Source organism: Melanostigma gelatinosum (assembly GCF_949748355.1).
Source record: "Melanostigma gelatinosum genome assembly, chromosome: 23".
NCBI lineage: Eukaryota > Metazoa > Chordata > Actinopteri > Perciformes > Zoarcidae > Melanostigma > Melanostigma gelatinosum.
Window position 1 is genome coordinate 7,705,096 of NC_136656.1, and position 27,735 is coordinate 7,732,830.

At 41.2% G+C, this 27,735-nt stretch overlaps 1 protein-coding gene across 1 annotated transcript; it reads right to left on the minus strand.

The window, feature by feature from the left end:
* Positions 1–148: 148 nt before the first annotated feature.
* elavl2 (ELAV like neuron-specific RNA binding protein 2) lies at positions 149–27,735 on the minus strand. The gene is made up of 8 exons (XM_079295013.1): positions 27,653–27,735; positions 15,352–15,442; positions 13,565–13,808; positions 7,277–7,380; positions 4,473–4,626; positions 2,567–2,792; positions 1,939–1,977; positions 149–762 (listed from the first exon to the last, which is right to left on the minus strand). Exons 2-8 carry the CDS (start codon positions 15,421–15,423, stop codon positions 432–434), a joined length of 1,170 nt encoding a protein of 389 aa, XP_079151139.1. The 5' UTR covers positions 15,424–15,442; positions 27,653–27,735; the 3' UTR covers positions 149–431.

Sequence of the window (27,735 nt, forward strand, 5' to 3'; positions counted from 1 at the left end):
CAAAATAAGTACTTGCTAACCACTGAAGGCATAATGCACCGAAGGCAAATCAGGACACGAAAACACAAAGGAAACCACGACACGTAACCTCACGAGACTTACTGTTTCAAAGCAGATGTGCAACTAAATAACAAAAAACCTACAGTAACATTTCAGATGGTCCATCTGTAAAGACAGCGAGATAATCCAACATCACAGGGATTACAACCTGCGGTATTTTTTCCTGTCCAAAGCATATCGAGAAGATTCAAAGCGTAGCGATGAAAAAAAAGAAGGAAAAAAAAAAAATTACATCGGACGCTAAATTTAGTTTTTCTTGGTAACACTGATTTACAAAGCTGTTTTTACCAACGTAGAAAGTTACGGTCAATGCGCTTCCATTTTCTGTTTCCGTTTTCTGCCGAGTTTTCTAGAAACAATCTCGGTGGGTATCAGGCTTTGTGTGTTTTGTTGGTTTTGAACGAGACTTGCAGCACTCTGTCCCCGAGGCGGTATCCATTCAAGCTGGCGATGGCCACGGCCGCCTCGTCGTAGTTAGTCATGGTGACGAAACCAAATCCTTTGCACTTGTTTGTGTTAAAGTCGCGAATAACCTTGACGTTTGTGACGGCACCAAACGGCCCAAACATCTGCCAGAGGATGCTCTCGTCTGCATCCGGAGCCAGGTTGTAGACGAAGATGCACCAGCCAGTGCCTGCGTGCCCCGGGAGGTTGATGCCAGCCAGGCTGGTCACCCCATCGATGGCCATGGGGGAGAACCGGCTGTAAAAGACCACAAAGCAACACGGTTCAAGGCGAGAGACACAGTGAGGATGGAATGGAGATTTCTTTACAACGCAGGAGAGTTTGCCAACAAGCCTAAGAGAACGTAACTCCGTCTCTACAGAGATCAGCACCAGCAGTGCTTCACGCAGAGTGTTTTCATTGCTTCTACAGTCAGAGATATCGCCCTGCTCTCATTTCACGAATGATTCATAAAATCAATACGAGTTATTACTGGGCGAAGTTATGAACTTGTGAAGTTATCTTACAAGTAAATATTTTTCTTCAGCTGAACAACAATAAGTCAGCCTTGTCAAAAGAAAGGTGACCTGTAGCAGCAAACAATGCAGCACACAGACAAGCATTCAGTCGGAGATTATAAAAACAATTCTTTGCTTTTTGAGCTCACGATGAGCCTACAATTTACTCAAAAACACAAAAGGGCAAATTTGAACGGTAAATAAGTTGGCGTTGGTGCCAAGGCTAATGAAAAGACACTCAAAGGCACTGGCTTTTGGCAAATGCGGTATTGCAGTTTAAAGAAACGAAATTCAAAGTGCATGGAAAGCCTATGAATTATTGCAGCAGGTGTCACATAAGATTAGCTGCTCCAGTTGGCCTCTCAGGGAACAGCCACCATGACAGGTGTGCTCCCAGCATCAAGGACACGCAGAGAGATTTGGCAACGAAGACGTCAGCCGAAGAGCGGGGCAGAAGACAAATCACAAGTCTATTGTCGCCGGTGACGGGCCTTTGACCTTTCAGGGGATTGGACTTCAATCATACTTGAGGAAGGCATTCTTAAAACTGAACTTTGACAAACCGGTATCCTGGCAAATCCTGAAAGACATCTGACGCAACCAAGTTTAAAACAGGACAAGGCTGTGTCCATAATAGATCAAGGGAAGAGCAGAGAGCTCAAAATACAAGTATGCAATTGTGTGCAATAGCAAGCAAGACATTCTGCCCTTTGTTATGTAGACAAGCAGCGCAGACTTTAATCTTGACATGTGACATCATGGCAAGATTAAAGCACCCCCGATGCAGGCACTCACCTTATTGAAGAGAGGGACATCAAATAATTATCAATCAAAGTTACACTTCAAGCGCAAATGACTCAACTTGCTCGTACTTAACTTACACAACTGTACATTCTGTAAATAAGAATAGAATTACCTTTTGACTCCATAGGCCATGTTCAGCAGATTGTCCAACCTTCAGAGCAAACAAACATTAATGTCGATGCAGAAGGAAGCTTTTCACCACGTTAATGATGCATTTTGACAGAATGACAGAAGCGTAATATTTCTGATGTCAAAATGAAGTCAGTTCCATTGAAGTGATTTTCGAGACCATCATCTCCTCCTTAACCTGTTGATCAATATTCAACCTACACAACACAACCATCTTTTTAAGCATATGACTTAAAAGAAATGTTCCATGAATGCGATTGTTTGCATACAGTACCACTGACTCAATCAGTCAATGGCCACCAACTATGCAACACTTTCACACCATCTATTGATTTTTTTAAAAACTCTATTTATCAAAATCTGCTCGAACCCAATTGTATCATAGGCCGACGTCTGCGTCAGGTGAAACACAGCAAAGTTAAAAATGTGAATATGGGTCGAAATTATTCTGTCCAGAGCCTTGATGAGCTCCACACAGAATATTTTCAAAGTACTGTGTTAGACAATTTAAATGCTAATTTCAAATAGCCTCAGAGGGTCAGACTCATAAATCACTGGCAGTATTAACTCGGCACGAATCGGATGCACAGTTTTTGGTGTGCTCCTGTTACCTGAAGCGTTGGGCCTGCTGTGCGAGGGGTCCTGGGTACCTTCGATTGGGCGACTGATACAGCTGGGACAGAAGTGCCTGGCTGGTCTTCTGGCTCGGGTTGTTCGCAAACTTGACCGTGATTGGTTCGGTGGCACCGGGCGGCTTCTGACAGTTAAGACCCTTGATGGCCTCCTCGGCCTCAACTCGCCGGTCGAAACGAATGAAGCCGACCCCTCTGGAAACGCCTGAGGAGAGAGAATTAACACGATCAGTGGCCGAGTTTCTCTCGACAGCCACGAAAACGTTCAGTGACGATATGCAGCTTGAACTCCACCGACGCGGCTTAAACAGCAGTTCGTGGGTCAAAAAACAAGGTAATTGGAGTAGATTTACACACAATAAATGACTCAAGCTTTCTGAAAACAAGCAAGCGCCTCAGAACGCAGTGCGTTGACGTGGCGGTGCAGACGAAGAGAATACTTCTAACAGCTAAAGATCTGATCAACACGAGAGCAGAGAGGTTCGCTGTAGCAGGCGTACAATTAGCAATCAGCAAAATGTGAGGTACATAAAAAACAAACGTAAATACATTTCTATACAACGGAGCACCAAAAGCACAAGTGAAATGTGTCACGGGAGAATAAACATGGGGGAGGCGAAGAAGCGGACTTGTTTTGACAGAACACCAGCTTTCCCATCGTGGGACGTTGGCAGGCAGCAAGTAGAAAGACCAAGTCTGAAGGCCGTGACATGCACAGACTGCCCAAGACAGAGAAAGAGCGAAGAGGAGAAATCACAAGGTAAGAAACAATGTTCATCTAAACATCACCTCCGAGCATTGGTAGCATTACACTAACTGCTGACGATACATTTCTGTGTGTGGTGATAGAAAGTGAGCGTTCTCATCTAGCTAGAGTATTTTTTAGATTACTTGGCTAGCTATTTTGATCAAACCCCACCGGCTCATAAACCCTTTAAATAGATGATAGCCAACAGATCTTACAAGTTGATTTAAGCATCAGTCCTTTAACTTATTTACCTCTTGGAACAGCCATGCATGTCTTTCGCTCTTGGTCTTGTTTCTTCCTGCTGCCTGCCAATCAGCCTTGAGCATCAGTGTCTTTACCAAGTCACAATGAGGTCCATCACTCCAGTACCACATGTTGCTTGATGCACATTTGTCATCTTGATATTTGCTTGTTAAGTACATTTCTCTTATGGTATGAGCTTATGCATTCCAGTATTTGATATAGAGTGCATTTTTGTTTGTATTCATGTATGAGTTCTGTCATTGAGAGCCACTGTAGTAGAAAGGCTCGGGGAAGACCGAGTATAGTGTCAGTGTGCTGGTGTTTGAGCAATAGCATGTTGCAATACTGCTCTGGATTTTGGTGACTGGGTTTCTTACAGTTGGATCATGGGTTGTTCCATTAATACTGAAGTAAAACTGAATATCAGACGTTTCTGCAGCATACGGGGACACATCCAGTGGGAAACGTCTCCGTTAGACGTTCTGCTTATCAGTGTTTCACAAGGGTTCTGCTTCCACATGACAGTTGAGATATAGAGAATATATTACTTCTCTTAATGCATTTCATTTCTTGTCATGAAACGGGCATGGCATGTACACCTTGGGGGACGGGAAGAGAAGGAGGAAGAGAAGTTAAGTGCAGACTGGAGGGGAAAATAAATGATGAAGCCTGGAGTCCTGCCACTTAACACCCATTTCCTATTCTGTCCGTCGATGCATATTTATGGACAATTCCAGTGAGAAATGGCATTTTTGGTGATGTACCACAACCTCTGATGTATTTCTCAGGCCTGGCTGTTTGTCTTTGCTGGGGAGTCACTGCTGGAAGCAGGTGAAGCGAAAAGCTGCGAGGGGAGAGAGGGGGGGGGGGGGGGGTCTGTCATGTCCTACTCACCAGTCACCTGGTCCACCAGAATGCGTGAGGTAATGATGCGTCCATACTGAGAGAAGAGCTGCTCCAGTTCTTTCTGAGTCATGGTTTTTGGCAAGCCACTGACGTACAAATTTGCATCTCTGATGGAGGCGGAGCTTGGACGCGCATAGGAAACCTACAGATGGAGACATGACCAGCAGTACATTACAGACAGTTTTGAACATGCACACTTCTCATGCGTATTCGCTGAGATCAAGGCGGTTATTCATGTTGGGTTTTCTAAACGAACAGAAGCAGAGGAGCAGACGCTGTGACCCATTTCTACCAGAAAGGAATTAAACACTCACTGGTAATTAGCGGGACTGAGTTTTCTTTAAATACAGTCATGCTGTGAAATCAACATGTCACGGTTTATGACACATATTTTAATATTGCCATTACCAATGCAATCACACCTAATGCCTTATGCAAAACAAAAATTATTCAAATGTTCAAATCATATTTCAGTATATTGATGAAAGCATTGGTATTCTCAGATAGACCAACAATTGCTTCATTATAAGCGTTTGGACTTTATGATGCAAATATTAATGCGACTGGACCCATTAATCAATTATGTTAAATGCAAATGTTTTAAATAAATGTACTCCAGGTGGCACAACCTGTCTGCTCAAATATTGTAAAGTTTCAGTTTGAAACCAACGCTGTGAGGCTCCATGAATATATAGACAAAGGAGAAAGTCTGGAGAAAATAGACAAACGGAGTTCCTGCTAAGAATTGAGATCAGTGTAAGTTGTAGCACACACACACACACACAGCTGGTGCCTACTACAGCAAACATCTCTGCTGACATCGGCTGTTTGTGGCTAATAAACAGACAGAAAATCCGCTGCACAACAATTTAATTCACTCAAATAAAACAAAAATGTGCTTCTTGTTCAGTCTGAACACACCTGAAGAGAACCACGCTGTTGTCAGAGTGGACTAAATATTGTCACATTTGTAAGGAGCATGACGGTGATACATTTGGTTCCTGTGCGCTTACAAATTTACTCTACATTAAAACATCTGTACCAGGTTTTCTCCATTATTGTTGTTTTTATAATCATCATTAGGGTTCTGCGTTTGTCCCCCTATGTATTGACTCATCAGCCAAACGAACAGTGACGAATCAGTCCGTCAAGAAAAAAAGTTTAACTTGCACACGTTTGTCTGTCAACTCAGTCGGAGACTTGACAGAGACGGATGCAGCATGAGGCCTCTCGAGACGGCTCTCATTTAAAACAGAAATTGATTTTAACTTGCACATTTCTATGAACAACAGAGCAGCGTAGCTGCCTGTTAAAAATAATCTTGCTCATTTCCTTTTCTAAATTCAGGAGATATTTGGAGAACACCCGGCACCTCGATAAATATGCACCATAAATCAACATTTGTCCATAAACACAGCAGAGTAATAGGAAATGGGGAGGGACAAGAGAGCCATCATTCATCCCCGAGTAGTCATACATTATCATTTTCAGTCATACAACGAGACCCGGTTAGCCTAAATGTAATAGCTGAAGTGGAGAATGGCTAAAGGGTGGATTATAGGAGGACTGAGAGAGAGATCACAGAGGTCATGAATCTGCTGACATGAACCTCGCCTTCTCCTTCGTCCTATGTTCTTGACTGTCAATAACCTAAAAATCACGACAGCTGCATTTAATTACAGTGTCAGGCATGTTAAATGGTCCTATAACAAGTCCTTGTAATCGTTTGCAATGGATTACAGGAAAGAAAAGAAATGTACATTAAAAAAAAGAATCACTCACTAATAATGAAACCTTCCTTTTCGTACTCTCGGATCGATAAGAACTCCAATTGGTCATCCACTTTGCAGAGCTCACCCTGTTCCTGCCCTGCAGGGCAGGCTGACAAAGTGAACGTGAAATCTAAAGCTCAGTCCACAGCCAGGCAACTCCCGAGCTCTGTCTCATCCCTGCCTCACCTTCACACTTCATTTGATGCGAATAGTTGCAAAGCACATTCCCCTACCTCACTGGGGTTTATTTGCACTTCCGACAGAGCAGCTATATTTTGGGATGTGCGATACATTCAAAAAAATGTTCTTATATTGTACTTTCAGAGGTATGAAGTGCGGAAGAGAGGTGGGGAGAAAGACGTGTTCAGATTGCTTCATGAGAGTGAAGCGGTATGGCTCATCTTCAACTTTCAATATAGTATTTAGGTGTTAAAAACAGAAATAATCAAACATACAGCTCACGAATTTTGTGCAATTCAACACATTTTCAAAGGCAAAATGTGTTTTGCCCACAGACACTCTCATGAATACCCCTCTGCCCGACGTGAGAGAAGGGATCTGGCAAGCTCCTGGTAAGACCAGTGGAAAGCTATCCGGCCACACCATCCACAAATCCTGCAGCACTGTATGAAGCCAATTCGTTTCTCCACCAGCACATTGGGTGCTACATTGCCTGATGAATTGCTACTCCCTGTAAAGGCATACGGCCGTGCTACAGCACATGCAACCATAGAAACAGTTCTGCTCTACTTGAGGCCAAGGCAAAGCTGCATGTGCCCAGATTAACAATAGGCTCTCTCCCTTTCCACCACACATTTCTCCAGCCTCATCATGCTTCCGACTCCATCCCAGAGAGCGAGACATGAACGGCATATCTTGGATTTTTGCAGCTAGTCGTGAATGGCAACTGATTTCGGTGAGCTGTGTATGACCGTCTGATTAGGTCGCTTATTGGAGATAAGGGTGAACACGGTGATGCCCGTTAGAGATTAAGAAAACAAACCACGCATGACATCTTACCTTGATAGTTTTGGTCTGGAGTCTCAAGCCATTTAAGGTATTGATGGCTTTTTCTGCATCCTTCGGGTCCACGTAATTCACAAATCCATAGCCGAGGCTCTGCCCTGCAACCACAAGAGCAGAAAATACATAAAGCCTCACGCCTAATAGAAACTGAAAAGTGACGACTAAACACAAACACCACAGTATATGACAACTAAACATGGACAAAACTGCCTTTTAGGAATCATGAATGCAGTGTTCTCAAGAAATAAATCACAATCAGCAACACCAGGGTATAAAAAGAGAAGTCTGTTATTTTTGTTCTCATTTGGCAGAGCATGAAGAACACAGGAGGTCACAGGCCTATCGCCAACATCTATTTGGCTCACAACCCACAGTAACTTCACAAACTAACTCTCGCATTAAAAACGGCAGGCAATTGCTCTGCTTTTACACGGCGCAGTAGCCGAGGCTCAATGCGTTTCCCCTCCCTCCACAGTTTATCTCTAAAATGTACAATAGATTGACACCCACTCTTTATGTGCACAGAGGCAATTCAATTTCCTCCGCCCACACTGCTGGGTCTCTCTGCAATTCCACCGCCGGTCAAGTTCACCAGCTCGAGCCGCTTCAGCTTATTAATACAGTACGTAAGCAACTTGATGATTAAATCTGGTTGATATTTTCCACATACGTCAGTATCGCACTAATGCCCAAGACGCGTTTTCGAGAGATGAGTGATGGTGTAGCCGTGTGGTGATGGGAAATTCACACGAGAGGTCCTTATTTCTTCATTACAAAGACTTTAAATTAAAACATGTTCTTAGCTTTTCATATTGGCCACATCAGCGCCTACATGTTGAAGACAGTCAAGACTATGAAATACAAAACACTGGATGTAACACTGTGAAAATACAGGCATTTGAGAATTCAAAACTCAAAGTAGGTTAAAACAAGAAGACATATGTGTGTTAAAGGAAATAGACATCCAACTGTCAAATATTGCTTGCAGCATTGCTATTTATTTAGCTTCGCTGTACATCTGAACACCCTGTATATGCATCCACGCTGGCTTTATCGTGTCTTACCACCATGAGTCACTGCTCTCATGAGTTCTTCAGCTGTGATCAAGTGAAGTTCATAAACTTAATTTCACCTTGAATCCCAGGGACTGTTATAGCCGGGAGAAACATGGCGAGCCTTTGAAATGAGCTGGTGAAATGACACTTTTACTGAAGCCTGGCAGGCAAACCACCTCCCTCACATGGTGCATGTGGGCATGCGATGCCCTTATAGTGATGTCTTCCTATGGAACGTCGAAATAGCCGCTACTGGGCGGGGGGGGGCTCAGCCATGTTTCTATAACAAACAGCTTGCTCACTTTCAGCCGTCATTAAGGAGTGGAGGAGACATGCTGCGATGCACTTCCAAACAGATAACTGCACCCAGCTTCCAGTAAAAGACTAGTGCTGCCCATAGTGGGAGGAAAATGACACAAAGACTAAGCTGCTGCTGCAGCAGCAGCCAAGGCAAGAACATTTAAAGCAAAGAAGAAGCACGCATCTCTCTGGTGATTACTTAACACCTGATGTAGCACCAGTACACAGATGTAGGCTGGCTTAAATCCACTGCCACAGGGCCAAGGGAGAGACAAAAGCACCACAGTCCGGAGGGGATCGGGCTTCATGTCGAGCTGAAATTGAAATCAAGGCAACATTCCTAAGACATGACTTGGAGGCTTTGAATAACAATTTTTTCCCCCCTCCAACTGATTTTGAAGTCAGTTTTTCCTCAACCCAATTCAAGCTTTTCTCAGTTAAAAATAACTTCAAATAATATTAGCTTAGCTGCTTAATATGCAATAGCCTGCTGGGTACGGATGGGAAAAAGCTGGTCAATCCATTATCAATCCAACTGCACGATCAAATGGGTGCATTGACAAAAACATCTGCTCAACAGCAGGGATCAATCCCCTTATCTGACTCCGCCCCGGGATTCAAAAAAGAAAGCAATAATAAGCACACTGAAACTTAAGCGACTCTGTCAGAGCAACAGCAGTCACATTATGTTCTCGAGAAACAAGTTTGAATGTGTTAATGTCAGTGGTGTACATCTACATCAAAAGAAATGTGCCTTCCGTAAATGTCCCGTTTAGAAAGTATCTACTGCCAGAGCTAAGAACTCACTCTTTCCAGCTGGCTACATTTGTATTTCTTTGATAAAAAAGGCAATTTGTTTATATATGGCTAATTACTCTAATAAGATCACTGCTGATGCTAAGAGCCTTTGGATTTGTGCCGTAAACAAACCCCATCTGCACACTTTGGTTTCTCTGGAGATGCCGGTGCAAACTGTCATTCCTCATCCAATCTACCAGAAGCTCACATTCTGAAAACAACGTAATTTATTACGCTACTTTACCGGATGAATACTAAAAAATACCATGACGCACACGTTTCCACAGATGTGCGCAACTATCCAACCCTCACATACAAGATGAACACGACTACGACGCAACAGAAGACAAACAGCTTTATACAATAGTATAATAAGTATAAGGCAGAGGACAAGCATAAAAACAACTGACATACAATTACCACACTATCCAAGATAAATATTGATTTCACGCTACGATTACTGCCGTGTTTAAAAGGTTACTTTTAAACAGAACTGTTGACTTGAACAAATTAACTAATTCTTATGGCCCTGGTAACAAAAACCTCTGAATTAAAATCGTTTGGATTAGATTGGTGCAGAAGAGCAAGATTTTCTATCGACTATACTCTTCTTTTTTCTGCTTTTAATGACAGCTTTAACTTAAAATTGTTAAAATCACTTGTGTCTGTAAAGAAACAAGGTGGCAAACATGGCACCATAGAGGGAAAACGTTTGTTTATCCATTAACGTGTCACCTGACAGATCACCTAAAAGACCAAACTTGATTTTAATCTGAATCTACATTTCCACCGCCTGACTTTACGGGCATGTAGCATCGCCTCAAGTCCTTCTGAGAAGCAGGCTGATTTCAAACAACTTGTTTCATTTATTTCCTTGCACTTAAATGACTTTGAGTGTTATGTTCACACGCGCTCCACTAAATATGCAACCTATCAAGCATGTTTTATGTTTCATCACCCAAGCAGACCGTGCTCCACACCCGCTGTAAAACGAGGATCACTCGTCAATTCAGCTCAGACTAGGGCTGGGCGATAAATCGATTTAATCGATTAATTCGAATGTGTGCTTTAAGGCGATGTGTTTTATTGAAAATCGAGAAAATCGCCCCCACCCCTTTTTCCCGTAGTAGAGTGCGCGCGCATTGTTTACAAACTAAAACAATGGCGGCCAGCAGCTTCACTGCTGCCGCCGCCACCTCACAAAAACAACCCAGCATTTTGGAGACATTCACCAACTGTACTCCGCATGAGAAGAAGAGTGCCCGGTGGAAAGCCATCACGGATGCAGTCGCGATGTATATCGCAAAAGATATGGTGCCCATATACACCGTGGAAAAGCCGGGGTTTATTCACCGTCTCAAAGCTTTGGACCCCAGGTACGTGCTACCAAGCCGTAAACATTTTTCTGACGTTGCCTTGCCTCGGCTGTACAATAGTACACGCCAAAGGATCTCTGCGGAGCTGGAGGGGATGTCATTCTACTCCGCAACAACTGACCTGTGGTCCAGCAGGTTGACCCAGACACCGATCCACTTGACTGGTGGAAGCGTCACCAACTTAACTTTCCAAGGCTAAGTACTTTAGCAAAGAAATACCTCTCTGTGCCAGCTACAAGTGCCCCCTCTGAGAGGCTTTTCAGTGTGTGGGGGGGGGCATTGTTACATGCCACCGTGCATGCCTGAAGCCAGAGGTAGTAGACAGGCTTGTCTTCCTGGCAAAAAATATTTAGAAAAAACATGCACTACTGTTTAATACTGTTGGTTATGTTGTGAATGCACTTGATTTTGTTTACATGCACTTATTTACTGTGCAAAATATGTTATGTTGATGTTAGATCAGATGTTGCACTTTTGAAAATGTGAATGTTAAAGGGTCATATACATTTTATTTCATGCTGTGTTTGTATCAGTGTATTCAGTTAGAAAAGCTTACTGTAAAAAGTTACATTTGCACAGTTGTTTACAATGGAAGGCTACTATTTAATGCCATTTAATGTTATGTTTAATTTAATTTTATATTTAAATGATTCAGGCAAACAAAAGAGTGACCAAATACTTTTTGTATACTACAGGCACCTTTCTACAATGTTCAGGTTTTGTTTGCACTTTATTTTTATCAACCTACTTGGGAAAATCATCACAAAATAAAAGAAAAAATTGTTTTCAACAGCTTCTGTCATCTGCAAAAAATTTTGGGGGAAAAAAATCGATTTAAATCGTGAATCGGATTTTTTGTAAAAAAATCGGAGATTTTTTTTTTAGGCCATATCGCCCAGCCCTAGCTCAGACCATTTCACACATCAACAATCAAATGCATTTCTTGTATGCATGACCACATAAGGGCATGTATTTCATGCAAGACAACACACTTGACAATTTCCATCGTTCCAGAAGTCTAAATTCAGTAAATGCATAATGATAGCACCCCTATGCCTTCCATCTCCACAAATACACCAATCTTGGTGTGTGGTCTACCTCTCGCTACCATTTGTTTCTAAAGAAATAAAACATGAAAGCTTTGATAATATATATACACACCAGTTACAGTTACCGCTTAGTTTTTAAAGGTAGTTAGTTATCTGCTTCCATAAAATCATTGCCCAATGAAAGCCTGAACGACGGTGTAGTGTGGTTATAGAAGCAAACGGAGACAGTTTCTAAACATACTTGATATTTTTAGCAGCTGTAGGAAACATTAGCAGGGACGCAAAGGATCACGAAGCTCACGGTTTGGATTGCATCACGGCTTTCAGTCAGGGATCCCGTGAGCTTTCGGATCAGTTATTTTGCTGCCAACACGGACCGCTGATCGTCAATGAGCCATACTGGCCGATGCATTGTTTTTGTTGTTCGTTTTCAAGGTCCCAAACTATTTTTTTTTCACCACCGTCAAAAATCCTTTGAACTGTTCAAGGCAGCATGAACCGTCAAAGACTCTAAATATCCTTTTACTTTGTGATCGTCATCTATAGCGGTTATTGGCATAAAAACACACAAATCAAAAGATTAGAAAATAAGAGATTGTAATTGTATTCATTTGAGACATCTTGGCTTTGGTAGATTGAATTATAATCTTCTTAGAACTTGTGTTAGGAAGTTAATCAGGTAATAATTCCCCGTCCAATATCATTTATTATATTGCTGTGAAAACCTCTCACCCGATAAGTGCTATATTTTACTGAATCGAGAATGAACGCATCATACTGTAATTTAATGGAACATTTGTACGTTCTTTGTACGCGCTGCCAACGTTACAGGTTTCCTCCTGACGATTTCAACACAGCATAATCAGGGATTGGCGATGACGAGGGGCATTGTGAAACATTAATCATCATTTCAACACCAGACGCGGCTGGGCGCACATCTTCCATGTTCATTTAATGACGGCGAACACCTTGGAGTCTCAGAATAAAGATAATCCACAATTACTCAAGTTCTAGCATCTCAGTTCAACAGCGCTTCTCAATAGGACTCATTTCAAGGGAACGATCTGTTCATTCAGCCAATGCCGTTTCACGACCAAGTGCAAACGAAACAGACGTGTGTATAAATCCTTAAAAAAAGGCAAATAGGCTCATGTGCCGGACCATTTGAGTACGCTATAAGAAGCAGATGGAAGACTGTCGAGGTAACCTTGATCAAAACAGCGGGCAAAAGAATCCAAGCAGCTTCAGCTTCATGATCTACATGCTCATGTCACACTCGCAATCTGTGTCTCTGCCAGCTGCATTCCTCTCATTAACAAAAAAAATAAAGAAATAATTTGCAAGTCGTCTAGCTGCCCAAAAATAAGGAATTTAAAAATGCATGTAATCAGAGTGTCTTGAGAACCAAGAAATAGCCTCCGAGAGAAGCATTGGTGCGTTTCTCAAATATAGCAATACAAACACATCAGTCAATAAAGACAGTGCTTGGTATTCTTCATAATATAATGCTAGATGCATGATCATACTGTGCATGCATAAAAAGAAGTTCATGACTTAACAATCCCGCCTCACTGATTGGGTTTAATGTTGTTATACTTTAAACTTACATTAAATGTATTTTATATGAGAAAAAGGCTCAGAGCACATATTAGTTGTCGAGTCAAAGCGAATAAACAGCCATAGCAATGAAAATGGTTGCGTTACCTGTTATTTTGTCTCGAACTAGTTTACAGGACTCAATTTCTCCGATGCTCCCAAACAAACTCTTCAACTCCTCCTGGGTCATGTTCTGAGGCAGATAGTTGACGATCAAGTTAGTTTTACTGTCCTCTATGCTCCCTGACTCGACGGGCGAGGAGCAGTTGTTTGACATCGTCGAGGGCCCGTTGCTTGTGTTGTTGCAGGTCGGCCCATTGGACAGCTGTGTTTCCATTGCAGCAATTACCTGCTGAAGAGACAGAAACAAATCAGACATCATCATCCAACAAACAACCAATTGAAACATTGTTTTGTTGGTATACCAACTAACTGGAATATCATTAAGACAATTTTTGCCCCCACTGACTGAAATCCAGGGGCATTTTCAAAAAATTGGGGGCACTTTTTGAAACTGGTGAAATAACATTTACCCTTTGTTCAAAATAATAAATATACTTATTTAGGCTTACAGTATATGAGCAATTGTCATCAAATGGCAATAAAACTATTAGGCAGTAGTCTACAGATTCAAAGTGTTTTCTTAGATTTTTTTAACAAAAAACAAACATAAATCAGACAATCACATTCAATTTTATTCTTATTTCTTTGTGGTTATTTATTGTTATTATTACATTTTTTAAACAACTTATGCATTAGTCAGTGTGTGGAATTTTTGAGAAAAACATTTTTATAGCACCTTAAAATTTTTAAAAAATGTGCCATTTGAAGGTACAAATTCAGTTCAGAGTTTTTGCTTCGTAAAATATCTTAATTGACTGTCAGTAAGGTATTATTCATTTCCAGCAACCCTCAAATCAAAGAATAAAGACACTTTAGGTGTATTTTCCCTTTAACTCACGAGATGCAGGTAGCATGTTTTATACTGAATGTGAATATAATTCATTTAATCTAATTTACATTACGCAATATTTATACTTTGTTGGCATCTTATTCTGAAAACCGGATGTTTCGTCTGAAGAAACCGGATGTTGTCTCACGTTAATCTTTCGTTAACTTTCAAAGTCCTTTGCTCGCTCCCGATCTGCGCCGTTTGAATGAGTTTACCGTGGATTTCAGCATATAGGTGCACTAACATGTAAGTGTCTGCTGAGTTGACCGCAGTCTCCCAGTAGGTCTGATTAAGAAACGCTCCATTTTTTTTATTTGTTTAGAAAGTTCGGGGGCATTGTTTGCCCCTCTCCTCGCGATATCGGGGGCAAAATGATATTTCTTAGGGGCATTTTTGCCCTCGTGTATTTACGACGCTGCCTCATGCTGCTTTTCTTATTGTGCATTAACACAATTCAGTGTAGCATGAAAGAAACATTACAGGGCATTACATTTTCAGAAAGATACTTCTTCCTCAGAAGAGCTTAAGTCACGCTTTTAAAATATGCAAATGTGTGACTAAAGCGTAGATGTCTGACCAGGCGTGAAACATTAGATCTTAGAGTGCTACCACAGGTGGTAAAAAGAAGTTGAAAATAGACACAATTAATTCCCTCTCTGGTGTTCATGATGGCTGCTTTTACTTCTGGGAAAACAGACGAGACTTTCTGCTGAAAAAGTAAGTCTATTAATCCATCAGAAGCTCAACTATTGATAAAGCAATATTCAAGATGGCGAGTAAGTAATCCTATGAGATAAGTTCAGACCATACCAATGCCTGAATTCCAAATGGAACATGTGATTCATTTGATTCGAGGGTCAAAACATAACAGAGCTAGCGTCATTGGTGTGGCCTGAGCATTGAGACAGAACGCAAAGTGTTTCAAGAGAGAAGAGCCACAAACCCCAGTCCAAGGCTCAGGCGCCCACGAACCACTTCTAAGCAGAGAAGCCACATCGCACAGTCTCACTGCCATGTTAGTTTGGTGTTGCCGTCTGAAAATGTGGACACAAAAAGCACTTCACGTTAGATCAGCAAGAACAAAAGCAACAGTCAGAGGTTACATGTCATTGGGGACTGGGTCATGTACGAGCTTAACCCAGGGAGAAGCAAAAGGTAACGTTTCACCAAAGTCACAATTCATCTTCAGTAAGGAGCAAAAAGCAGAGTGTTCAGTCGAGAGAGAACCTTGGCCTCAACACTGACAGCAAGCATGAAGAATGGCAAATTAGTATAATGGATAAGAGTGCGGCACAAAGGTGATCACCGAAATTGGAAAGTACAAATCAACCGATCTGCTCCGATTACTTCTATCCTGCAATGGAGCTGATACCTAAGTCACGCCGACATATCCTGCTTCTTGAATTCAGTCTTTAGCACACAGGATACAAAGCATTACAACTTACTCCACAGTGAACTGTGACTCCAAGTTTCCCATAAGCCTTAAAGTCAGACTTTAAAAACAAACCACAGACTGGTTAGATCGTCAAGGTGAGACGAGCCAGCATGATGATAAATATGCTGGCCAATAAGTTTTGCATTATTTGGGTCACATGCTGCTATTTACACAAAATCCAATGATTTGATTTGTCCACTACACAAGAGTAAAATCAGCCACATACAGCAGTGCCACCATGCTCAACGTTTTAGGAAAAACACAAAAACAATTGTGCTTTTTTCCACTACAGCAGCTTCTCAGGCTGCGTGCTTTAATACAGCACAGACGGCTGAGCATTTAGTCTTCGACTTATCAATTTGTTCCACCTTGTCGGTTGCATCTTGGGAAAATGTCAACCTGCAAAAACTCAAATGCAAATAGATTTTCTCTACTCGAGTGATGAAAACGGCATTGCAAATTGTGCACTGAACAGGTTTAAACCGGATCAATATTTCTTCGTGGAGCGCTTCTCAAACTACAGCCAATGTGCCGTTTTAGTGTTTCAACATACTCGGCAAAAGAAACTGATAATGGATGAATGAATAAAAAAAAAAAGAGAAATCCTTTTTTCATTCGGACACAATGCGAGATTAAATTATTTATGCCATCTTGTTTGCTTTTTGTCAAAATATCTCTGCCACCTAAAATACACTGTTCACACTGTGGTCCATAAGTATCTGCACATGTCAATAAATTCCTTGTATATACTGCTTTCACACTTACTCTGTGTGATATTTTTCTTTTACACATTCAGGTAAAGACTTTACTCCCAATAGTATTTGATAAACCTTGATAAAAGAGGACCCCCCTTGATTTTTGAACAAGCCATTTCCTGTATTTGCTGCTCTTGTCTGATAGTGTTTCAACACTGCCACATATCTCAGCTGTCGCCGTCACGATGTACATAAAATGCACGTGAAATGACAAACTGCAGCAAACAGCTCACTGCAAGTCAGATCAAACAGGTGTAGCTCTGCTCTGGACCCTCATTCGATTTGAAAATAATCGCGCCCCCAGTTTATCAGAGTGTGAAAACCTGAAGGCGTGTGATCAGCGTTCACTGCGATAGCTCGATTAAAAATGACAATGTATGCAACAGTGTTATTTGTCGAGATATATTTACTCTGTGCACAGAACACTTGTACTCAGTAGGGACAATATTTGTTGAGCTCATAAGACACTCATCAGGATTGTAAAGAACAGAAAGACGATCAGCAGCATATGTCGCTGTAAGATGCAAGTGTTTCACATTTGGATTTTACATTCTCCAAATCAAGCCAGTAAAACAAGAGTGGTCGCAGAGTTTTTTCAAGGCAAATAGAAAGTAGTCCATTTTTCAGTTACCCATTATTTGTAGGCCGGTCGTGTTCGAGAAGCTGCGTTTGAGTCGTGGAGTCCGTGAGAGCCTCCTCACGGCAGCAGCGCATTCACATCCGAGTAACAACATCCCGTCACTGGCAATATGTCCATTTCACTGTTTGTTGACATTTCTACAGATTCCTCAGTGAATGTCTGAAAATACACTTAAGCTGCATCATTTGCATGCTGCTTCATAGTAACTGTGCTTACTGACTGACTTGTTTTGTGTCGAGGGCGGCGATATCACCACACTTGACAATCATAAGATCTGCAATTTGTGGATTTCATGCTGTTAATTGAATGTCTTTGATTTTCTCCGTCCCGAACATCAGTTCAACCGCTGTGAAGTCTGTTAACCATCACACATTCTAAATCTCATCCTTTCCCTTTGTGAAAGTAATTTATCGTGTTTTCAAAATTTCACAGTTCAAATGATTAGGAAATAAAAGATTAAAACAGATCTTGTCATTAGTTTTAATGATGTAATATAAGCAGCTTAGAGCTCGTGTAAACAGGTTATAGTTCTCTCGAATATGTGAAAACATCTCCTTTAAACAACTGGATTTATTCAAGTTTCTCACCAACACTACATTTGACGAGATCACACATGAACACGTCATGATCACGTTATAATTTACCTTTGCTCAATACTCATATTTACCGAACAGAGCCTGAACGCATCATAATGTAACCTTCGTTCGTTGTCATTTACCAGCTCTCAACATGGATTGGTTGTTTACAATGTAACGTGAGCAGAGATCGGCGACTAGAAAAGCAAAAATGCCGATGTCCTGATATTTTACAGAACATTGGCGGATACCGAGGTCACTAAAACAATATTTCACTCCGTGATGGTTGAGGTAAGCTGTAATTAATCCGCGGCTCACATGTGAATATGATTACACAACTTTGAATGACTTATGAAAGCAGCAAGGCCAATGATTTCATTTATCACAGATGCAATTTCAGTAAATATTCGTGTAAATAGACTTCATCGTGTGTTGTGGTTAGTGGATCATAAAACTCACTGTTCGGAGCACGTTTTTTTGGCGCAGATACTAATTGCCGATCACTCATGATCCATATTGGCCGATACATCCCTTTGTTGTTTGATTATACAGCTGTCTACAAGGCTCCAGACTATCATATATTGTTTTGCCACTGTCCAAAAAATCATTTAAAACTACTCTGAAGTCAGTGTATACCATCAAATTCTAAATGTTATCCTTTTACTTTGTTTTAATAAAAAGGAAAAAAACTACAATTATTGTAACACAATTCAAATAAGGAAATAAAAGACTATTTTTATTGATTAAAACTAATCTAGTCATTAGTAGTTTTAATGATTATAAGATTAGAGTTATTGCAAACAGGTCATAATTCCCTCTTTAATATCCATTTAGGTTGTTGTGAAAACATTTATAAGTTTCCAGACAACACTGCATTTTATGAGATTACATGTGAACACATCACGTGATAATTTACCTTCACCCAACAGTCACTTTCACTGGACAGAGCCTGAACGCATCATAATTTAACTGAATGGAACCTTTGTTTGTTGGCCATTAGCGTTACTAGCCCTGCTGTTGACGCAAACACAGATTTGTTGTTTACAAAGTAACACTATCAAGGATCGGCGACTAGAAAAGCATAAATGCCGAAATCCTGATCGCATATCTTACTATTGGCGGATAACGATAGTCAGTAAAACTTTATTTCACAACGTTAAACTGTAATTAATCCGCGGTTCAGGGGGGGATCTGTAACAACCGTCTAGTTGCGGTGCCTAGTTTGTTTGTGTTTGTGACATAATGTGACAGATTGGGGGATGGCGTCAATTACCGAGAGATCCTCTTACAGGAACAACTGCCTGACACGTGCACACAAAGTGGGCGGAGCATTATTTAGGATCACGGTTGTAACGAATGGTGTAAAATACTTGTGACGACGTTTCAGAGCGACCCAAAATGTTCGTATGATCAATACATTGTGATGCTGAGCAGGAGCATGCTGAGCAGTCATGATCTAATCTGGCAGTCCCAAAAACTGAATTCAAGATTTTGGTCAATACACAAGGGTTTCCCCTGAATGCATTAGTCCAAATAATATTTGATTTAGGCAAGTACTACATCAAATCAGAGTTTGCGCATAAGTTTTAAACGAACTGATACAACAATACTAAGTACAGTTAACAATGACACCAAGCACACTGCAAGCATCCCAGTCACGCGAGGATGGGGTCTTGAACTTTGCAGGTCATCGTAACCCTCCTGCTGCTTTCCCATCTGTTATGCGTCTCAAAATATAAAACCAAACGGCGACTGCAAAATATATGTAGCCTTCTGCTTTCACACGTCAACTTTTGTGCAGTTCAGTTGAGATTGCAAAGAAGGGCACGAAGACAAAGCATTGAAAAACCTTCGTGATATTCAGCCAGTTTGTCATATGCCAAACAAAATGCACAATTATGAGCCACAAAAGGCCTCCCCACATGTATAGGAACTGTGAGAAAAGCAGCACCAACAGAACATATTGTGTTGAAGAAAATGACTTACTTCAATCTCCATTTCATATGCTTCACCTTTTATTGCAAGTACAAAGTACAAACATTGGCTATTGTCCCGCTTGAGCTAGTGCCACAAGGCAGAAATATTTATTAGATAAACACTTGGAAGAGAAAGCTTGGCAAGATGCCTCTCCCCAAAAATCTCATACCAGGCTTTCACCGTGTGCAGCCAGCCAGCAGCTTCCTCTTAGCGCAGGCATTTGAGTGCGGAGCATCTCATTTCCCGATAGGCCTTGCCTCACAGGTTTCGTCAGAACCCAGCCCCAGATAAAGACCGCACGGTTATTTTTTTGTTTCTCCCCCCCCAGCATTGCTTGGATAAACCCATCCACCTCCACAGTTTCACCCCACTGTGCTGGCTGCCTTTTAGGACTCATTAAAGTGCAGCGTGTTCAGTTATTGGTACTCTCAGATCCCACAGCCTTCTCACAAGGGGGAAAAAGCCTCTGCACGCCGTGTTACTAGGAAGAGTTGCAGAGATTCACAATTAAAATAAAAAGAACGAGTTTGACTTCACACGCAAGCTCGAGTTATCTATATCGTCACTTTGACAATATGCAAAAACATAAGGGACATGTCAAACTAAAGACAAAGCCTGGTCATTACTTTACATGCAAGTTCTTAACTTAAATACTTAGACAGGTACTATACTTTAGTTTTGTGCCTTAACCTCTTAAGCTGGTGGTGCTGGCTCTGTTTTAGCAGCTCATTGATTGTGCTAATTAATTACACGGAAAAGTGACTTTCAGTGGGTGTTAGGAAGCTAAATGTCATCCTTGACCGCAGTTTCAGTAAAGGAAGGCCATCAAGCAATCTAGTAATTGCAAATAGTAAAATATATATATCTAAAAATAGAAAGATTTGAGCGATAAGGGGATGAAGCAACAAGGCTAAATGCACTAAACTCTGCATTGCCAGTCATTTTGCACAAAATGGTGATATTTGATTATGCATTGGTGGAAAAGGCCCGTGGCATCCTTTTTCCTCAGCCAGTCTAGAAAACGAGTGTTTAACATCTTTTATGGGATCAAATGAGGGGAAATGCAGTAGGAAAAAGTTTTAAGATTTCGTCATATAAACATAATTAGGCAATTCTGCCCACATACAGATCTGACTAACAGCAGAACTTCTCAAACATGAACCTGAAGCCAACAGCAAGATCAGCATGTACTGATGTGACACTGCGCACTTAAAGTGAGGAGGCACGCATCTCTGCTACGAGCTCCTCGGAGGATTAAATTGACCAAGTATGCGTGACGAGCTGCGGAGTGAAAAACTCCAAAGTGCACACACTGGCATGCTCAGCCTGTCCTTGAAAAACGAAAAGCCCACAAGTAACAGTTTAAAATATCCCAGTTGAAACCACAGACGTGACCAGTCGTCTACTCACACACACACACACACACACTGAAGAATGCAAAGGCTAAAACACACAATGCTGTCAAATGATCCAGGCTACCTGAACTTGATGAGAAAAATAAGGTGGACTGTACAATTGTTAACTATGGTGAAGTAATAAGTTTGGGTGAAAGCATCACACATGTATATCTTAACCGATTTCGCTTTAACAAGAGCAAAACTGTAACATAAAAGCACTTGTAATCCTCTGATAAGGTCTGTCGTGGAGGTTACTACGTTTAAATGCAAAAAACATTCTTTCCTGCCCATATTCCGAAAAAAACACTCTTACAAAGCGGTTTACATGGCTAATGAAAATGAATATTCCACTAATATTCCAGTGACATGCAAGTTCGCATACGGCGAATAACATAACAGGTGGTGGACTTGTATTACAGCGCAAACTCTCCTTCCATTCCTTCAACCACCCGCTTGAAAAGGTCGGCGTTGCAATATTTGCACCAAAAAACATTTTATCAGATATCAGTCTTTCATGTTTAAAAGTAGGTGCGTTTTTCCTTCTGATGAGAAATATTAGTTTTTCTCAAAAACCCGAATAATATCAGCATATGCTGCGTCTGAAGAAAATGATCCATTCAGGCTAATTAGGTATTATTCCCAATGGAGCATTATCCGATTAAGATGTGTGATATGCAGATAACATTTGTTTTTTTGGCATTTAGCATTTTTGGATTTAGAGCATTCTTCGGACATGTATAAAATCCATTTGGAATATTTGTCTCAGTGGGAGTTTTCACCACAGCGTGTGACACAAGGCCTCTTTCCTGCCTCAGGGTCAGGTCTGTGTGTTGTACAGTAGTTATACACAAACCAACTACCAACAGTTCGCAGGGATCCACGCCCAAAAGGAAAGTCCATATTTCTGTCCAGAAGGAGATACACGCCTGAAATTATGAAAGACTTGGATATCAATATTTTTGGATTTGCACAGACAGTGCAACGTCGACCTTTTTAAGAGAGTGGATGAAGGAATGAAAGAGGGAGGCCGTATTCGTACAATACACTTTTATCAGAGTGTGCACGGCTGCATGTAAACAAAATATTAGAGCAGGCTAGCAGAGTGTAGCAGAGTGCTGCAGCTCATAGCCAGTCAGAATAACACTGAAAAGCAAAGCAATACTGAACTCTAATTGACAATCTGCCTCCAAAGTAGAAGTGCATGATTCCACACCAACACAAAACAAAAACCAGCGACCACAGAGTATGCCTGAAATACAATTCAGTTGGGTAGTTTGTGTTGCTCAAGAGACTGCAGCACTTGTTCATCAATATCGACTTATTCTGAACTTCTGACGAGAGGCATGTTTTATTCTTTCTGGCTTGATGCTGAACCAATGTAAAAAATATCAAGTTGTCATTGTCTGCAAATAAGAGTATTGTCCAAATCTCCTACTCTGTTCTCACAATGTTCTTTTATTTCATAAAGAAGAGTCAAAGTCTGTTATGATCAAGTGAATTGCAGCTTCTTACCTATTGATAACTATTACATATATCTATTAGTTATGAATAAGTGTTAACTCAGAGGTGCTTTGATTCAAACTAAATACAAAGTAATCATTGCCAAATGTATTTATTCTGAAAATACCAAATGTTGTACTTATAGTAAAACTCTAAAAGTAACACCACCAAAGAAGGGATTGATAGTGAAACTTCTGGAAGGAGATGAGCCTAAAGGGACGCCCAGCTGCAACAATAACCCGATGCACAAACGCGTTAAATCCATCATTTACCGCCAACTGCAACCAAAAACAGGCAGTCCCCAGTTAGGGAGACTAAGCAGCCACAATGTAGCCGACATTGTCACGGACACGTGTAGCCACTTTAGTCTCCACCACATGAATTGGTCTCGCTGTCAGTTGTGTGTCTTCCTGGCATACTCTGTCAGGGTTTCCACTAGTGTATTCGCAAGACCGACGTAACGTTTGCCAGTGTCCGATCAAAAGAGTGTGTGACAATGAGAATGAAACGTTATAGCTGTAAATGTAGTAGCGGAGTTTGTGTACATTTATTTGTCGATATACAACAACTGCTTCGGAGACCCAAGCCAAACTCCCGTGTGTTGCTTGCCAGCCACCTGCTGATTAAAGTGGGGGGGGTTAGCCCGGAAGTCAGCAGCAGCTCAGGAGCAGTGGAGGTGGGCAGACCAGCTATTCTAAAGCCACTCCTTTGAGTTAAAAAAAGGATATATTTCTTTTAACCATCTAATTGATAGCAGAGTTCAACAGTTACTTAGTAACATCCCTACTGCAAACAACGCTCTGCTTTGTAAAAGAAAAACACAATGTTGAATGTCAGCAACAGCTTCATATTGTATATTTAATTAGTTGGAGTCAGAATGTGAGGAACATCTGATAAAAATCAAACATGTTTCAAAGTTAGAACTGTAATGGTATCATTAAGTAGTCATCGGTACCCGGTATAGACAAGTACTCAAATGTAAGGACTTGTATCGGTGCATTCCTCACTGAATTAGGGTTTAGCCATTACAATACAGTCCATGAGCTCCAATTCAATAAAAAAATAAACGTTTCGACACCACCGGGTTTATTGATGCTACATTGCTTCTCACCGTCATAGCCCTACAAACATTATTCAACACACCACATAACACCTATACAGAGCGTGAGCTGTGATCTGTAAAAGCTGCCAAGATGCAGTGACAGGGTCAAGAACACTGCATTGGCCTTCAGCAATGACCCACACACATGCAGAGGGAGGGCCCCCCAGTGGCCAACAGACATCGAGGACCAAATGAAAACAAGTCCTGTGCAGCATCCACAGACCTCAGACTAGATCAACTGCGGGGGGGGGATGACGAGGAGAAAGGGGGATGGGCATTTAAGAAGGACAAAGGGGGCAAAATAGCTTTTTTGCTAAATCCAACCACTGTAAACTAACCCAGATCTGACAGCAGCACACATTGATGTGGCCTTTGGAAGTTCATTCACTGTCCTGCATTTTTGTCACTCTGTCAGCAGCCTTTATTTAGAAAGGCAAACGTGGGGGGCTCAATAATACATAATGACAGCCTCTCTTGTCGCTCTCACAAGCACAGAGGCTGCTGAAATTGTGGAAGTTGCATGGACACTGAAGAGGAAATATGCCTCAAAGCAGCATATATAAATAGGAACATGAGGGCAACTCCTATATATACCATACTGAAGCTAAACACATTAACCAATAGTGCCTTTTGAGTACCTTTTAAAGCATTATAAAAATAAAATATATTATCATCTATTAATAGCAAGATTGCACAACATCACTACCTGAGTAACACCCAAGTCAAATATAACCTGATTCAGGTATTTTTCCTTTTTTATTATATTTTATTTTGCATACAAAGAGTTGCAGTATTTAATTGCTGTAAATACTATATTTAATCAGGTGATTGGACAAAAGATGGCGCAGCAAACTACTTTATATATAAGGGACACATTTCTCGTCTTTTAATCACATTACTCTTACTTATGTCACATTTTTCACCTTATAAATTATGTTCAAACTTACAAATACCAGGAATCTCCACTCACAGCCTGGTAAAGAGTTCCTCACACACCTAAACCCTCATCAAGCACCATTCCCTTTTGCTAGGCTGCCCCCCTATGCCGACAGGACCACAGATGTCCTGTGTGTTGGCAACGTCCAGGTAAATTAACTGGTCAAGCTCTTTGCTGCTGGCTCGACGGCATCATCTTTTCATGAACTACCAACTGAAGATAACTCAGCGCGCACACTGCCAACTATAACAGATGCCTGTGGCTTCAGCGCATTCACCTGCTCAATATTCAAGGCACAAAAAAACAAACAAATGCAAACAAGAAAGAATATGCCTTTGTTTATACCATGGGGAACAGTCCCAACACTTGTGGCCAAAGCCCTTGAGCACTAAAACTAGAATGAACAACACCCCGTTTCCTTCAGCTGGAGTTGCATGAACCCCAAAAACATCCTTTCTGAACATTCACAAGTGGACAGTTAACCTCTCATTAGTATGTGGAACCACATCACTCCCCATAACATAAGTTAGTAAATTGTGACTACTGTCATGCTGCACATGTGCTCATTTCAAAAGCATGCAGCTACATACGGTTTCATGTGCAGGAAAATGCAGGAAAAATAACACAATTAATCAGATACACTTAAAATAATGGCCATTATGTGCATAAAATGAAGTCACAGCTAAATAAATAGCCTGCTAATGCTTTAATTCAGAGCGTTTCTTAAAAGTATAACAAACAAATGATAAAGAATTGGGAAAACATATCACAACTAAAAGCACACCTGCTACATTGCTCCAAACATGCATGAAAGCATTCATGTAAACAACATCTGGATTAAATCTCTTGCCATGTTAAAAAAAGGTCAGCAGTTTAAATTGAGTTTAAAAAGGTAAGGCGAACATCATGGTGAAGTGGCTCAAGGGGGGATAGTTGAGAGCTGCATTGCTAATTGATTAATCTGTGACACCTGTGCCACTGCGGGCAATCTGCGCAGCGAGGCCAGCTGCGACCGAATTCGGTGCATGCAAAGTGCAAATTGCCGAGTGAATTCTCCCAACACCACGAATGCCTACAGCAAATGCTAAATGGACAAAAACATTTGTTGCAATTCGTTTAAATCCCGCTTTCTTCTTTTTAAACTGCACCGCCATGCTAGTCGTAATGGCCACCATGTGGCGTGGTTGGGAAAGATTCAAGACGACTTTGCGTTAACTGCGGCGTTTAGGGAACAACGTTTGTGCTGCTCAACTCTCACTACACAGGGCAAGTCTTAAATGTTAGCTAGCACCGATATTTGGATATGCGCTTCGTACTACATTAGTCATTTAGCTCGTTTTACTTGACATGACACTGGCCACTGTTATGTTGAAACACGAATATTTACAACGAAGCTATGCGAGCAATACGTCCAACTTGTTGACGGGCAGGACAGCTTTTGTTTGACATTGCTAGCTACCATGACTCGTTAAATGCCTTTTTTTCAATGTGAATTTTCGGCACTGCTATATTTTTTTGCACTATTCCTTCGTTGCGGCTTACCTTGAGGTGTTCACGGGTATTTAATGAAGTAAAGTCTGCAGACATCTAACTTTAGGTCGCAGTCTGCGCAGCTGAAAAGGGGGCGGTGGCGGGAACGCGGCTACCCAAGTAAACTAATCAGACCCTCTGCCAATCAGCTTCGACCCCGTCGCAAACCCGGAAATACACTATTAAGTCATTGATTTGCTGCAGGTGTAACGTTACGTTTACTTCACGCTTCCTAGCCTGAGAGGCAAAACGGTCAATGCAAAGGAAAAACACACAATGACTTTTCTGGAGCAGTGTCAGGGTGGCACCAGAGTCCCTGGGCTATTCAGGGGAAACCAGCTCCATTAGAAATCGTTTAATTTGATCCGCTACGACAATTATTTGAAAACATTGCTGTTTCTATTTGAGATTGAATTGGCTCCACTGTTACTTGTGCGCCGACAGGACAGACATGTATTTGGCATTAATATAGGCCTAAGTATAAAAAAAAAGAAGCAAAACCTAATAAAATGGTAAATGCTGATAAGTGGCATTTGGCATAAAAAGACGAGGATCCAAATTCAGACAGTGATTTATTTTAGTAAAGGAATAATAGGCGTGTCTGCACATTACAATTAAGATCTGCGCGTGAATTCAGAAATTCCATACAAATATGTCTGACAGCAGAAGTTACAACACGTCATCCAGCTACTCCAAGTAGCGCAACACACAGGCTTCACTTCACCTATATAGCATTACTCATTTCAGAGTTACACTGAAGTTACACCTCGGCCCTATGCTATTTTAACTTAATATCGAAGAAGCCGTTCTTGCAATAACCGAGGCATATTTCTATGTCACCATGTTTAAAAAAAAATAATTAATATCCTTATTACAACGCAAGTTTTGATAAAGAGCTCAGAAAAAAATACAAATTCTGTTTAATGCAGCCATTATTTCGATAACTATTCTGACATTCTGTATATAAAACAGTGTAGGCTAGTCAGATATATCAAACATGATAACGTTTTTACTTTAGATGCAGTAACATAACCGACAACTATGCGGACCCCACGTTTTCAGCACTCTACCAGGGCCTATGTATCTACACACAAGAGCAATAAACACGTCCGTGTCTGAAATCCTGGACGCTTTTGAAATGAGCACATGTGCAGAGACAGCCTATCCCATCGTAAAATATGCCAAGGCACCGCAATTCAGAGTTGGAAATCCGCCGTCATTGGAAACATGAATGTGCACGGTTACTTTCCGGTCGCGTTTGCATGCAATAAGACAGCCCGAGACTGCAGTGAATGCATGATCTGCCCTACACACTGTCCTCAAAGAATGGATACAGGATGAAATAGCGATTCAAATGTTTCAGTTAGGATGAGCAAATGTGTAAAAAAGATCTTACCGTTTCTATAAATGAAAGTTATAGACGTCCTTTGGCAAACAATCTCTGAATGAAACACCTGGCCAATAGCTTGTAAAATGATG

What these genes read in the sequence shown, in the direction of transcription:
- elavl2 (XM_079295013.1), bottom strand. Translation starts at nt 15,423, where the DNA reads ATGGCAGTGAGACTGTGCGATGTGGCTTCTCTGCTTAGAAGTGGTTCG. An exon ending in CGCCTGAGCCTTGGACTGGG is followed by an intron (nt 13,809 to 15,351) that starts GTTTGTGGCTCT and finishes CTGTCTCTTCAG; the next exon opens with CAGGTAATTGCTGCAATGGA. An exon ending in CAGCAGGCCCAACGCTTCAG is followed by an intron (nt 1,978 to 2,566) that starts GTAACAGGAGCA and finishes TTTGCTCTGAAG; the next exon opens with GTTGGACAATCTGCTGAACA.